The sequence below is a fragment of the Danio aesculapii genome, chromosome 9 (genome assembly GCF_903798145.1).
Source record: "Danio aesculapii chromosome 9, fDanAes4.1, whole genome shotgun sequence".
In the NCBI taxonomy this organism is placed as follows: domain Eukaryota; kingdom Metazoa; phylum Chordata; class Actinopteri; order Cypriniformes; family Danionidae; genus Danio; species Danio aesculapii.
The window spans coordinates 27,165,321-27,180,423 of NC_079443.1; the positions used below are offsets into that span (position 1 = coordinate 27,165,321).

Genomic DNA, 15,103 nt, shown 5'->3' on the forward strand with positions numbered 1-15,103 from the left:
GGATCCTCGTCCAAAGTGCCATTCCAGAGACCTTTAGTTAATATCACCCATATAAAGGGCAGCCATGGTTAGAGGAGTTGTCCTCTTTTGAGAGTAATGATGGAGCGATACAGAAGACATGAGCTGCTCAGATATCAGCAGATTCGCTGGAAATGCCTGTCAGTGGTCTAGTGAGATCAATGAAACAGGATGTTGGACAGTTTCAGTAAATGGAATATAATACAAGTTGAAAAGTTCATTAAACCATGACGATGTTGCAGACAGAGGAGGGGTTTAGTAACCTAAATACTATAAAGAAAACAAGGCTTTGTGACAACACATTACAATTTTAAAGTCTACAGTGCATAAACGACAGGATTATTTTCCTGAATATAATATAATATAATATAAAATAATATAATATAATATAATATAATATAATATAATATAATATAATATAATATAATATAATATAATGTAATATAATATAATATAACATAATATAATATAATATAATATAATATAATATAATATAATTAACTGAGGTGGGCGACGCAGTGGCGCAGTAGGTAGTGCTGTCGCCTCACAGCAAGAATGTCGCTGGTTCGAGCCTCGGCTGGGTCAGTTGGCGTTTCTGTGTGGAGTTTGCATGTTCTCCCTGCGTCCGCGTGGGTTTCCTCTAGGTGCTCCGTTTTCCCCCACAGTCCAAAGACATGCGGTACAGGTGAATTGGGTAGGCTAAATTGTCCGTAGTGTATGAGTGTGAATGAGTGTGTATGGTTGTTTCCCAAAGATGGGTTGTGGCTGGAAGGGCATCTGCTGCGTAAAAATGTGCTGGATAAGTTGGCGGTTCATCCCGCTGTGGCGACCCCGGATTAATAAAGGGACTAAGCCGAAAAGAAAATGAATGAATAATATAATATAATATAATATAATATAATATAATATAATATAATATAATATAATATAATATAATATAATATAATATAATATAATATAATATAATATAATATAATATATTTATGTATTTTAATTAATCAAATGCAGGCTTAAAATGAGTCAAAACAAAATCAATGGAAGATCAAGTTTAGTCATTATAAATACATTTAAATTATTTTTTAAAAACCAATTAAGATAGTAAATAAATAAAGATAGATAAAATAACACCCCATTAATCTGATTAAATTACCCCAATGAAAATATTTGCTGAAATGATTCACAGTTTGCACACTGCATACTACAATAGCAGCAGTACAGTAGTATGTTCTTACTTCCTCTCTGTTTTGTTGAGACATGTTGCAGGTTGGACTAATTATACCTCCTGCTATTAAGGGCATTTTACAGTAATAATTAGTTGTCTAAACACTATCTGTAAGTGATCGGGCTCATCCACTGATTAATTGGATGCATGCAGTTTGCGGTACCCTGGCCTACATGCGGCACGAGTAAATATTTATTAGCAAATTACAGCATCACCCCAGGCCTGTTCCCATTCTGTCTCACGCATATTTCTGCTTCCAGTGGGGAAATACTGAGGTGCTGTGCTCATAATGATATCCCTGCACTTATTACAGGAAACGCACTGGCCTTCTGGTTCATTTCTCAAGATTCTGGGAACATAACATTTTTAAATAGTCAAATCATCTTTATTTACTCCCCTCAAGTGGTTCAAAACCTTTCTAAGTTACTTTTTCGTTCTTTTTTTTTACTGTTATACACAAAAATATAAATTTTGTAGAATATTGGTAACCTATTTTTTCATCCATAAGGGAAAACAATACAATGGGAGTCAGTAACTACCAGTTTTCAACGCTTCTCAAAATCTTATTATGTTTTCAAAAGAAGAAAGAAGTGTAGGATTAGTAAATGATGATATAATTTTCATTTTTATCCAACTATCCATGTAAATAAATGAGTAAATAAACACATAATAATAAAATTTATGATTACAAATAAATAAGCTAAATAATATCATCCCTAGGGCGACATGGTGGCTCAGTGGTTAGCACTGTCGCCTCACAACAAGAAAGTTGCTGGTTTGAGTCCCGGCTGGGCCAGTTGGCATTTCTGTGTGGAGGTGCATGTTCTTCCCATGTTTGCCTGAGTCTTCTCCATGTGCTCCAGTTTTCCCACAGTCCAAAGACATGCGCTATACAGTAGGTGAATTAAATAAACTTGATTGGCCGTAGTGTACAGTATACCCTAAACTTTGAGATCAATATGTGGGGTCTGTTCATTCTATAGGGCCACAAGGGGGCGTTTAAAAGTCCTCTGAAATTTTGAGAAGAAAATAAATAAAAATTTTATACAAATTTAAACTAAAATAAAAGCGTTGATATTAAATTTATTTATATTAAATAAGACTTACACACTAAATACTTTTAACACTAAATTTGTTTACATTAATTTATACACTTTTTATTCACTTTGAACTTAAAGGCAGAGTTCACCCAAAAACATTTGATCTACTTGTTCCAAATGAGTTTGAGCTCCGTTCTTCTGTTAACCACAAAACAAGTTATGTTGGAATGAATGAAAAGATATGGTAAGAATGTTTGAAACTGCAAACCATTGTATTCTATATATGTATTTTTTCCTACTATGGATGTCAATGGTTTTCAGTCTCTTCAAAATATATGTTCTTTGTGTTCAACAAAATAAACAGAATATACTTAAATGTTTGGAAGTTAAAAATAGTTCAGCTTATTTTGATATTATTTGATTTTAACTGAATGTTACAAGGAACAGCATTTATTTGAAAAGGAAGTTTTTTATGGTGCTTTGATTAAATGAACTCATTCTCGCTGAACAGAAACATCAATTTAAAAATAATAGTAAAATGCTGCCCACAATCCTTTGCCTGTTAAAGTGCCGTTTACACAAAAGGTTTAAAAAAACTTCTGTCATTCCTGTTCACAATGTTTAGCTCCATAAAGCAGCAATTGTGCCTACAGTGTTCAGCACTCATTGTTTGCTCTATACTTACTCTCTATTTACACACCCGTATACGACTTAGTGCATAGTTTATCGCCACTATGCAGTTCACACGGCCACTAATCTGAAAGTGTTTGTTTTTAAACTAACAGGGCTTCAGAAACAGAACGAGCCATAAAACAAAAGTGCAGGACAAATGTTGTTTTAAGCACAAAGGTACATACATATATTTCAGAAGGTACATGCCTTTGAGAAGGTAGATTGCCCAAGAGAAACACACTGGCGTCAGCTGGACGCTCGAGATGAGGCCCAGAGTTTGCTCTGTGCTGCTGGAGGGAGGTTACACGTGACACCAAGGCTGATCTGGTGACAGTTTCTGTCTGGACCACAGGCCCTGACTTTGCCCTCTGGCCTGAGAAATTCCCCCATTCCCCAAACAAGAGAGTTTGACTGATCTTAGCACCTCCCTGTCAAAGAGCGACCCCTTTTGGCTGACAGATCTGCAAGAATGCCTTTAAGAGGGTCAATCCCAAATAGCACGACTCAACCCAAGAGTGGTGAGCAGTTTAGCCATGCGTGGCTTTAATTACAGTTAGAAGGACTGGGTCAAACTAGGCTGTAAACCATGAATGGGACAGGGGAAGCTGTATGCTGTACATTTGGAGTAATCAAAAGTCTCACACCAAAGCAATTAATCGTTCCGTGTAATACATTCCAAAAGTTCTAATTCCAAATATTTGCAGCAATAACACTATCGATTTCAGTACTTACTAATGGTTTCCACAAACAAGTCGAAAAAGCGAAAGGGAAACAGGGGCTCTGGCAGTTCACGGAAAAACATCTTTAGCGCTCCGGTGATGACATGGATGTCCTCCCATTGGCTGTCGCCCAAGTCAAGCTCCTCCTCTGGGGAAAGAGAGACACAGTCAGAGAAGCCAACAGAGAGAATTAGAACAACAGTCGTTTGATGGGGAAATTAAAAAATGCTAATCATTATGTCAACGTTAATATGCCCCTTGAGAGCCGAGCATTCTCTTGTTCTGCCTGCATTTCATTGCATATCAAAATGGCAGTGAAAATCCTTATCAAACAATTTGTGGCGCCTAATACAAACCAAGCAGTTTATACCTTTCAGCCTGGCCTGTAGAGCTAAAACGATAATGTGTCCTTTAGATGAAACCAATCGCTGAAGATTAAGCTTACCTTGGTCTACTAGGAAGCGTAGTTTCTGGATAATAGCCAAATTGCCGCTCACCCTGTATATCCCATCAGCCTCCAGGCCTGTGAGGACAGAGTAAAGACATCTGTCAGTCAGTCAGCCAGGCGTGTGATGAAATGACTGTTATTTCTTTTTAAATGATCATAGTTTTAGGACATACCTCGCTTTTCGACTTCCTCCACACACAACTTGACAAATTTGGGCACCGTGGTCTTTTCTCTGTCGCACAGGGTCAGCATGTGGCAACCAAACACTCGGTCTGTACATAAATATGTCATTGAGAATTTTTACAAGCATTTATCATTGATATCATCAACAGCAATTAATATAAATTGTTACCTTTAATATAGTAATACAGTACTCATTTTTGATATTTTAAGAACAATGTAATAAGCAGTAGTATAGTAAATTAATAATAATCATGGTAACAATTCAGTATATGTAACAATTCACACTATTAATATTGCCTTATTACTATATTACTATTTGGTCAGAAGAGAAATGGTCATTCCCAAATGAGCTTGGTTTCTCTCATTTTCTCTCACCATTGGCTTGTTCAGTTGGGACTTGTGAAGCTGCAAGTCAACGGAATTGGTTTTTAATGTTTGGATTTTCAGCAGTGAAAATTAAACCACACTGAACTAAACTAAACTGAACTTCAACTCTAAAAAAACATACTTACAGTTTCAGTTTACCAGAACTTCAATGTTAAGCAGCTTTGACACAATCTACATTCTAAAAGTGCTATAGAAATAAACATGAATTGAATTACCTGCCTCTATTTCCTAGTATTTATACAGTATGATCATTTACAGTATCTTTAAAATTCCACTGTACAGGTTTTGACAAACGTCTCACACCACCAAATCACCCCTTTACTTCAGCAACTTAACTGGCTTCCTGTTAATCATGTATTGCTTTTAAGACCCTCATTTTAACATATAAAGCAGTGCAAGGGCTAGTACCTGACTAAATTTGTGACCTGGTAACTCCCACCAGCAGTCTTCGTTCTTCATTTGGACTTATGCTGTATCAGCCACGTTGTAAACTGAAGACCATGGGTGTTAGAGCTTTTTCGTACAGTGCGCCTAAGCTATGGAATAGTCTACCCATCAGCATCAGGAATGCATCTCTGGACTGTTTTTTTCTCAAGACTCACCTTTTTACCGTTGCTTTTAACTTAGATTGATTATTTTTGTCAATTAAATCATTCACTTTTATTTTATTGTCTTATTGTGGTGTTTTTACTGTTTTATATTGTTCTGCTTTCATACTGTTTGCCTTGTATGCCTTATAACGCTTTGGGTCTGAGAAAAGCGCACTACAAATAAAATGTAATATTATTATTATCTTTTTTCTACCTTCCTAATCTCACACAAAACCTAAACCTACACTGTAAAACCCAAAAGGTTAAGGTAACACAAACCATTTGAGGAAACCGATTGCAACAAACCATTTGAGTAAAAAAAACCTAATCCTAATGAGTACTGTGAACCTAATCACTTAAGTAAACAAAGCAATTTGAGCACAGTAATTATTGTAATAGTAGATATATTAGCATCATTAATCATAAATCAATAATTAACAGTACTAATACAATACTAAAAAGAGAGGAAGAAATTAATAACTAGTAATAATAATAACAATAATGTTTTGTTATCATTATTAATAGTAAAGTTGTCAATGTGTTAATTTGGTACAATTGATAAACAAACCCCAATGTATTAAACAGCTTTTTGGTCACTGAAAACACTGACAAATTTAGTGATGCGCCAGTTAATGAGTCTGTTTTTGAACAAACCAAAGATCAACAACAAATAAATATATGTGGTTAATCATTCTGCATTTTATGCAATTAATTTGAGTTATGATTGACAGTTAAAAAGCTTGATAAAAGCAATGACTAGTTACACCCTGCTTTAAAAAATAATTACAGATTAAGGCATCCTCAGCGGTCCTGCTTATTAAAGGACACGCCACCACGGGCATTATAATGTACTGCATGACCCAGGAACTTCTGCATAGTATAATGTTTTTGGGGCCATCGTGTTTTCAAAGACGGCCCACAAAAGATCAGAACGCTCCATAATGAGCAAAACCACAGTTGTCGGCACAGAGGTGTAAGTGTCCTCATCATGTGGCTCTTTGAGTTCATATAGGCCCGGGCGAACCATCCCAGAGGCTTCTGGAACATCAAAGATGTCCTGCTCTCATTTCGGCACCCGCGAGGAGCGAGGGGGAAGTGGAGATGTGCTAAATGCATAAATGACTGCGAGCAAGCCACCTTTGCATACAAATGCGCATTCAGAGAAATATCAGGCAGGAGGGGCATTTCTAAATAAATGACTATTAAAAAGCACTGGCACAATATGGAAGGATCCTAATTTTGAGATGGATGTTTAGCGGGCTAGCTTGCCTTGGAGCTGTGCCAGAGATAGCTGTGTTTGGGGCCACCTGCGCTACCCCATTTAATCCACAGTAGTTTTATTCATTCCTTCAATATTGTCCTCTTTGATCTCCCATTTACCCCCACAGATACTACATTAAAGGGTCTTTTCTGACACCAGAGGAAATTAAAGATATCATTACCTTCATGCCAGGGTTCCAAGTATGCTTAAAATATCCTTTAATGTTATGTTTGGTATATGGCATGAATGGAATAAATTAGTTACAGTCTTTAGGAATTCGCATCAGGGACTGCTTGTTGAGCTGGTATAATGTATAAAGGAAAAAGAAAGTCTTGCTTCCTTTTTTTTTTAAACTGGGTCACAGTTTTGTTTAATATGGAAACATGCAGAGCCAAAATAAACTAATGTCCTAAGATTGCACATTCATATGTCATCGTGTAATATGTAACCTGTAATTATGTAGCATGTAATTATGACTATTAACTGGTCTACAACTGGGAAAAGTTGTTAAATGAATAACGGCCCTTTCACACCAAGGATTGTGTAACAATAACTATAATGATAACTATATAAGCGCCCACACCAAGGCATAACCTTTGGTTTGTCTGCACACTGCAGTTTTGTTGTGTGCCAATTTAAATGTTTTTGCACTTGGTGAATTCTGATTGGCTGTCAATGAGTTTATCGTTCATCTGAGTTTTTGCTGATTTTGCTATTGTGTTCTTTTAAAGCAGGGGTGACCAACCTTCTTCCTATAAACTAAACTTGATTGAGGGTTGTGGGCTAAATATATACCAAAGTGTATTACATTAAATTTGCCAAGAGGAATTTCCTCATTTATTTGATAATATAAAAAAATACATAACGTTGCTTTAAATTGTATTTAATATCTAATTCAGTATCGTTTTTAACATTTTATAATGAACTTATTACCGTAAAAACATAAACAATTCAATTTATAACACAATGGAGCTCAATGTTGAATACACTAGTTGAGCTGCACCTGCCTTTACTTTGATATGGTCATAGATGTCAGATGTACTGTACGTAAAGTGACAGTATTTACATTTTAAAAGACTGGCCCATTTACAACATTTCATTGAATCATTTAATTTCAGTTGCTTTTTTGGTAGATCAGCAATTAAATTAAGAAACAATAAATCAAAGGTTTGGGCATCTCTGTTTTAAAGTATAACTACGGTAATCATAACTATCCACAGCAAGAATGTATTTATAGGTAATAATATTTAAGATTTTTGTGTCAAAATATCCAAAAGCTACTAGAACTGTCACAATCACCAGCGATCTAGTCCATACATACCACTGGAAAACTACAAATCCCATTTTACCTGTTCACACACACCTGTTCCAAATCACTGATGATGACACACACACAGACAGCTCATCTGTAAATCATGAACTGGACTATAAAGACATTCTTTGCAACACACATTGCTGAGTCTTGTTTAACCCTGCAACACTACAAAGCGTTCTTCCATGTTTGTCTTGTCGGCATTTCGATCCTTGCTTTGTTTAATAATTTTGATTCTTTGCTACCTAGCCTGATATTTTGCCTGTACTCTGACCACGTATTTTGGTTTACCTTTACCCTTCTGTTTTACTCTTTTGACTGTTTTGACCATTGCTGTTTTGACCATTGCCTGTCTGACTACTCTTATTATTAAAGTACTGCACATGGATCCTCACCTCCATTGTCAGCGTCCTTACGTTACAAGAACAGTGTTATACAGTATATATACAGTATTTTTTGCTGTACTTAAATGATCCCAAAGGTTTTAAAAAATGCTCAAATCCAGATAAATAAGCAATTTTAACTAGTGTCCGTGTCATTGTGTCATCATGCTAATGATGTCACACCCTCAGTTTCTGCTTTTCATTTATATAAAACGTGGAAATGCCAAAGGCACTTTAATATGTTGTGCCTTTTATTAGACCACACAGAACATTTTTATAACAGAACCATAAAATATGTTTAGTATGAAAAAACAGAGCTGATTCTTCCCACATGATTTCCTTTGAAAGAACTGGTCAACTGTGTCATAATAAAAGCTCCACTGCTTTAATGCCGTATCATGCTCCACTCTCAACAACAATTGCTTTGCCATCTTGTTTCGATTCAATGGCTCTCACCCTTGCTCTACTTTATACAACCATGATAATGAGTTTTGAATACTTTATCTCATCCATGAGTTCTCCAGTTCGGAGTCCATTAGGATCCAATGAAGATGACAACTCCCATGATTCCAAACTCAGTCACTTAGTCATTAAACTGGACCATTATTTGTTGTGGTATAGGGTATATGCACAGCTAGTGTTTCTTCCCACACTGATAAATTTCCTCAGCTTTTTGGTACAGTCTGTATAACCCTCAGATCGCCAACTTTGTTAAAGTATCCGATTGTAGCCGCCACCCAAAACCCGGTGCATAGTACAGTTACATGCATAGTGCATTTATGGTGCTGAGTATGGTAACCTGGTTCTCAACTGTGATTGGCTGATTGGCTGTCAATGTTTCTGATAAGCTGTTATTGTTTTTCTTATTCATAAGAGGAAAATATATATATAAACTCTCTGAAATTGATTTCAGTTTTTGTTGCAGTTATGATTGGATAATCTGTTGTTATCTTTAATTAAGATTTTTAAAAACATATCTTCATCATTATCATTAAGGCTAATTCACACCAATAATGCTAACTACAGTGCTCAGCATCTATAAGTACACCTCTCACAAGTCTAATTTTTAAATTCATATTTTTAATAGGAAGCTATACAATATTATATTTGTGCATATACATTAGATTTGTCAGAACTGAAGCCAAATCTGGAGCTTATCTAACAAAATAACTTACACCCAAATTTATATATTATAGAAAAATAATAAATATAAAATTTTAAAAGAGGAAAAATCAAGACAAGCAAAAAAAAGAAAGAAAGAAAAAATTTGTTTAAATTTTGTAGGTTGTAATTTTTTTATATATATATTTTGCTTGAAAATTAAATATATTATTTTTCAAATTCTAAATTTGTTTGGTGACTAAAATATTATTTTAATAAACATATCTGTTTAATAAATCTGTTTTGTTTAAATTCACTAAAATACATTGCCTATATTCACTGAGAAATGGATACAAATATTCATCTTCAAAATGGAGTGTACTCAATTATGCTGAGCACTGTATAGCAGTAACTGCATAACGATTTATTACTGTGTGTGCACTTCAGTTGTGTTATTTGCTGTTTTTAATGTTTGAGCAGGATGTTTTCTGCTTTTAATTTAATTTATTCTGTTTCTAAATAATTATTAGCTAGAAACAAATAAATATGAAAATGATTTTAGTTACATCATCTTTGTTAAACTATATCTTCATAATATGAACCAGCCTTAAGAATTATTGGATTCTTTTTTATCTGAAAGTTGGCAGTGAGCATTGCATTAATGTGAGGAGTGCACACGGCTGGATGTTTCACCTTTAATAATGCCTTTCTCCTGTAGCGTTTTCATAGAGGGCCGTCTGGAGATGAACTTCTTCAGTCTGTTCTTTACTCCATTCTTGTCGGCGCTGTCTGAGGCGCTGTAATTCAGCTTGAACACTGTGCGGGGGATCAGAGGAGACACAGGAACAATGTTGTCACTGAACACTCACCACATTCTTTTGAGGCTGTCTTTGTGCAAGTCCTCCTCATGCAAATAAGAGTGTCTCCTTTCTCCACATTGTTCAAAAGCACAGCGGAAAAAAATATATACATAACTACTTCTGCTGAAATATTCTCCAGTCTGCGTAAATATCTCATTTCACAGCATTTATTTATTGATTCCGGCCAATGTAAATGTCAATATTACAGCCTCTTGACAAGTCCGGTGATTAGTATGTGACTAGCGAGAGCTCGTAGCTAGTGTCCAGTATTCGGTACAGTAGTATATGAATTCTCTTTGATACTCATTCAGGGCAGAAAATGCTGCAATTACCAATGACAGAAGCGCTCGCAGCTTGTAGTTTATAATAATGATTGACAGAGAGCAGACCGACTCCATCTTACTCATAACATCCTAATGGTGTTTAGAGATGTCGTATTTATTGTGTGAAATTCAGCTTTGTCTCACATGGTAAGTGAAGTTACGAGACGTGCTAAGGTGTCTGTATTTTGTTACATTCGTTACGTGTTGTTGCAGTTGCGGATGTTCAGATACACTATAAAACTGCATGTGGTCAAGGTGATGCTGCGTTTCCTGTTCCTGTGACCACAGAGGAAGATGAAAAAAACAGTGACTTGCAAGCGTGATTCATACAAAGGTCTAGGTGAGATTTCACTTGAAATTATGTATGCTTGAAATAATGAAGACTATTTTAGGACCATTATATATTTTCATATAAATATTATATTTCTGTTTAAAGGAAATATTTTTTCAACACATTTCTAAGCATAATAGTTTTGTTAACTGATTTCTAATAACTGATTTATTTTATCTTTGGCATGATGGTAGTACATTATTATTTACTAGATATTTTTCAAGATACTAGTATTTAGCTTAAAGTGCAATTTAATGCAACCCAGGCTCATTCTGAAAACGTACCACTATATACATTTCTGGAGATTGCGAAATATTTCCCAGGAGCTACGTTTTTTGCAGTGTATGTTTTCGCGAATCCACAAGAGGCTGCTGTGTACACTTTTTCAGATCTCAAATTTCTCTCACGAATGCCATTCATGCCTGCTGTTCTCTCGTAAATCCACCAGAGGCTGCTGTTGACTGACTGTCGATAACTAAATGACTGACTGACTGATCGATCAACTGACCCACCCTCCTCCTTCCCTAAATCCAACCAATTGTACTTTCAAAAGCACAGATTGACCCGCCCACCCACTTCACTAAACCCAACTGACAATTTTCAAAAGCAATCCAGAAAAAGACAAGCCCCTGCCTGATTTTTACCACGTTTCCAGATTTTACCACATTCTCACCCTGTTATTTGTTTGTTTATTTTACTTTTTGGCTTCTGTTTTTTCTTATCTACTTTCTGGAACCGTTCCTCTCTGCGCCCAAATCCACTAACGTACATGGCGAACTAAATGGACAAACTGGTAACAGTAGGAAAGGCGTCCATACGGAGGTAAGCAGTCAGCTGGTAATTGCGAATCGTACATCACATCATGCTGCCCCATAGCGTTCATTTTAAAAACAAAATGCAGCCATTCATTCTTCTGGCTAAATAAATCTAGAAACGTATATAGGGCTACGATTTCAGAATGAGCCTATCTTGGTTTAATGACTTAACTACGTTAATTAGGTTAACCAAGCAAGTTAGGGTAATTAGGGAAATAATTGTATAACAAGAATTTGTTATGTAGACAATCAAAAAATAAATATTGCTTAATATTGATAAAAAAATATATATTAATTAAAAAAATAAAACTGCTTTTATTCTAGCCTAAATAATGCCAGAAGATTATAGGAAATACTGTGAAAAATTCCTTGCTCTGTTAAACATCATTTGGGAAATATTTAAAACAGAAAAAAAAATCACAGTAAGGCTATCATTATAAATTATTATAAGTGTTTATGTATGAGTGTATGCAGTATAATTTACCTGTAAGACAGCAAAACTAATGTTCGTGTTTAAGTAAAACAAGAATTTAATTGAGAGATTTGATTAAGATGTTAGAAAGTTATTCACCGTGAGTTATGTACACTAATGCATTATAAGAGTTATAAAAATAATAAACAAATATTGTTCACTTCACTCATTTTGCTTTTGAGATTTCTTAATTATTAGATTTTTTATTTTTATATATTTAATGTTAACTAGATTTAGTTTTCTGACATTTCTGCTTAATTGACATTAATAAACAATGCCAAAATAATCATCCTGAATAGTCAACAATAAATAAATAAGCTCAAAAGAAATTATATTTTACATTTTAGTTGTATAGTGCTACAAATATAATTGTGGTTGTTTAGTGGCACAAAGACCAGTATGTACACAGTACATTTAGTACAGCAGTTGAGTTTCGGTTTCAAATAATCAACTATCATTAGAAGTGACATACTGTATGGCAGAAAGGTATTAAATGCTACTAATATTGAAATCTTATTTAAAAAAAAAACATTTATTTAATACATTAATATTATTAGCATACTTAAATATGATTAATGTAACAATTTTACAATCTCTTTTGATCTTAGTGTAAAACCTGACCTAAATCTGATTTGGTGAGACAGCCTGTGATCAGACAGTATCATCTGTACTGTTAAACTCATTAATGTGGATATTAAACAGTGGTGAAGCGAGGCTGCAACCCTGACACTCTCACTGTTTCTGAACTCTCTGTGTTGATTGCCAGTTCTCACCTCTCCATCTCTCTCACACACACACACACACGCACGCACACACACACACACACGTGTTACTCACTGATGGAGCGTCTGTGTTCAGATTTGGTCTCTTTTGGTTTGGGTTTGGAGCTTTCACAGGTTGGTCTGGACAGGCATTCTGTGCTGTTGGATCGGTGTAGAGCCACTCTACCACAGCTCTGGCCTCCAGATCCACTTGACTACACCACAACATCACATAAAACATTCATCAGGTACATGCTGAAATAACATCCAGAAATATTGCTTTTTAAAGTATTTATCCCAGCGTTTCATGCTTTGATATTAATGTTTTTAAGCAAGTATTTACCTAGACCGTTCTGATTACAGTCATGTTTTAAAATATAGCGCTTTAAATAATATAATAGTTCAACAATGAGTGTATGATGATGTAAAAATGTAGTTTGTCTTTTATGAAATGGTTTACCAGGCTGTCCACCGCTTTCTTAATGGCATCATGCCATTTAGAGATGGTTGGAAAGTGGTCTGCCTGCAGCAGAAACTCATGACCAGTCGGGGTGGTTATCTGGTGGTAGAAAAAGATTGAAACAAATGTCAAACAGTGCCATTTAAGAACATTACAGTTTCCCGTCAGTAACAAACCTGTGCTTAAATAAGGCAATATATATATATATGTGTATATATATATATTTTTCATAATGAGTTTGCATTTTTGTCCATTTATGCACAGAATTTATTATAATCTCTTTTGTTTTCTTATGTTTTGTTTGTACAATTGTTGCCTATAAACTTAGCATAGACACAGTACAAAAATAAATAAAAAAATAAAATAAAATAAAATAAAATAAAGTGGATGTGCATTTCCATTAAGCAAAAAAAATAAATATTATACATTTTTAATTTTATTAGGACAGATTTTTGCATTTAATAATATATTTTTTTTAGTGTGCATATTAGAATTCTACTTTTAATAAGTAGCAATTTATCAAAGAATCCTGAAAAATTTGCATAGCTTCCACAAAAAAATATTAAACAGAAACTGCTTGTTTAAAATATTAAATTAAATTAAATTAAATTAAATTAAATTAAATTAAATTAAATTAAATTAAATTAAATTAAATTAAATTAAATTAAATTAAATTAAATTAAATTAAATTAAATTAAATTAAATTAAGGGTAAGTTCATTTCATTAAGCCAAAAAAGGTGCAATGCAATGCAAATTTCAAAACACAAAAAATATTTTATTAAAGAAAAATAAATGTTATCATTTTTTATTTTATTTTATTAGGATCTTTTTGCATTTAATATTGTATATTAATATAGTGTGCATATTAGAATTCTACTTTTTAATAAATGTTGTTCATCATTTCTACTTATTTTTAAAATAAAATAAAATAAAATGAAATAAAAGGAGACGTTCATTTCATTAAGCCAAACAAAAACAAGATGCAATGCAAAATTCAAAACACAACGAAATAATGAAAAATTTTGCAGGCAGTTCATTCCCCTGTGGCGACCTCTGACATAGAGACTAAGCCGAAGGAAAATCAATAAATGAACAATTTTGCAATTTATCAAAGAATCCTTAAAAAAGTATTAAACAGAAACTGTGTATTTACCATTGACAGTACAAGGAAAAGTTTTAGTCACAATTACACAAACAAAAAGACAATAAGACGTGCAATGAGCCTTGACAAGCTATTAGTTTGATACCTGACCAAACATTACACTTATTACTGCAGATTGCCATAACATCCCATGGCACAGTCGCAAAGAATAAAAGCTTTTCCCAGGAAAAACGCGAGCAAACACCAACGCTAAGGTCAGAATTGTCAAATAGCGTCGCGCAGAGCAGATTCTTGTTATTTTAAAGGGACCTGACACTGCATGTTTCAAAATCATTTTAGAACGGTCAGTCTCCAAAAATACCAAGCCGGATCACAGAACGCACAACAGTCAGTCCACATCCACATCCAAAGTTTGTGGCCGTTTAAAACAGACTTTTCTTGACTCTGAGAGAGGGTGGCAGGGGGAATCAAGCAGTCTCTTTAGGGATGGAGTGAATGCAGAGGGAATGGTTAGAGGCACAATTCTTGTCAGAGTGCGTTTAGCATCCCTCTATTCTCCCCAGTTGAACATCGGAGAGAGCATGTTTGTTCTGAAGCTCCTTCTTTCCTGAAGGCCGCCTGCGGACATGACAGGCAGAGTTT

The 15,103-nt window shown here is 34.6% G+C and overlaps 1 protein-coding gene across 1 annotated transcript in view; it reads right to left on the bottom strand.

Annotated features, from left to right (window-relative positions):
- The window catches only part of arhgap15 (Rho GTPase activating protein 15), a 67,421-nt gene that overhangs the window by 28,007 nt on the left and 24,311 nt on the right, over positions 1 to 15,103 (bottom strand). The window contains exons 7-12 of the mRNA XM_056465519.1: positions 13,359 to 13,457; positions 12,975 to 13,113; positions 10,030 to 10,152; positions 4,293 to 4,391; positions 4,117 to 4,194; positions 3,685 to 3,819 (exon numbers count right to left, since the gene is read on the bottom strand). Coding sequence (XP_056321494.1) covers positions 3,685 to 3,819; positions 4,117 to 4,194; positions 4,293 to 4,391; positions 10,030 to 10,152; positions 12,975 to 13,113; positions 13,359 to 13,457 — 673 coding nt within the window. The remainder of the gene's footprint in view (positions 1 to 3,684; positions 3,820 to 4,116; positions 4,195 to 4,292; positions 4,392 to 10,029; positions 10,153 to 12,974; positions 13,114 to 13,358; positions 13,458 to 15,103) is intronic.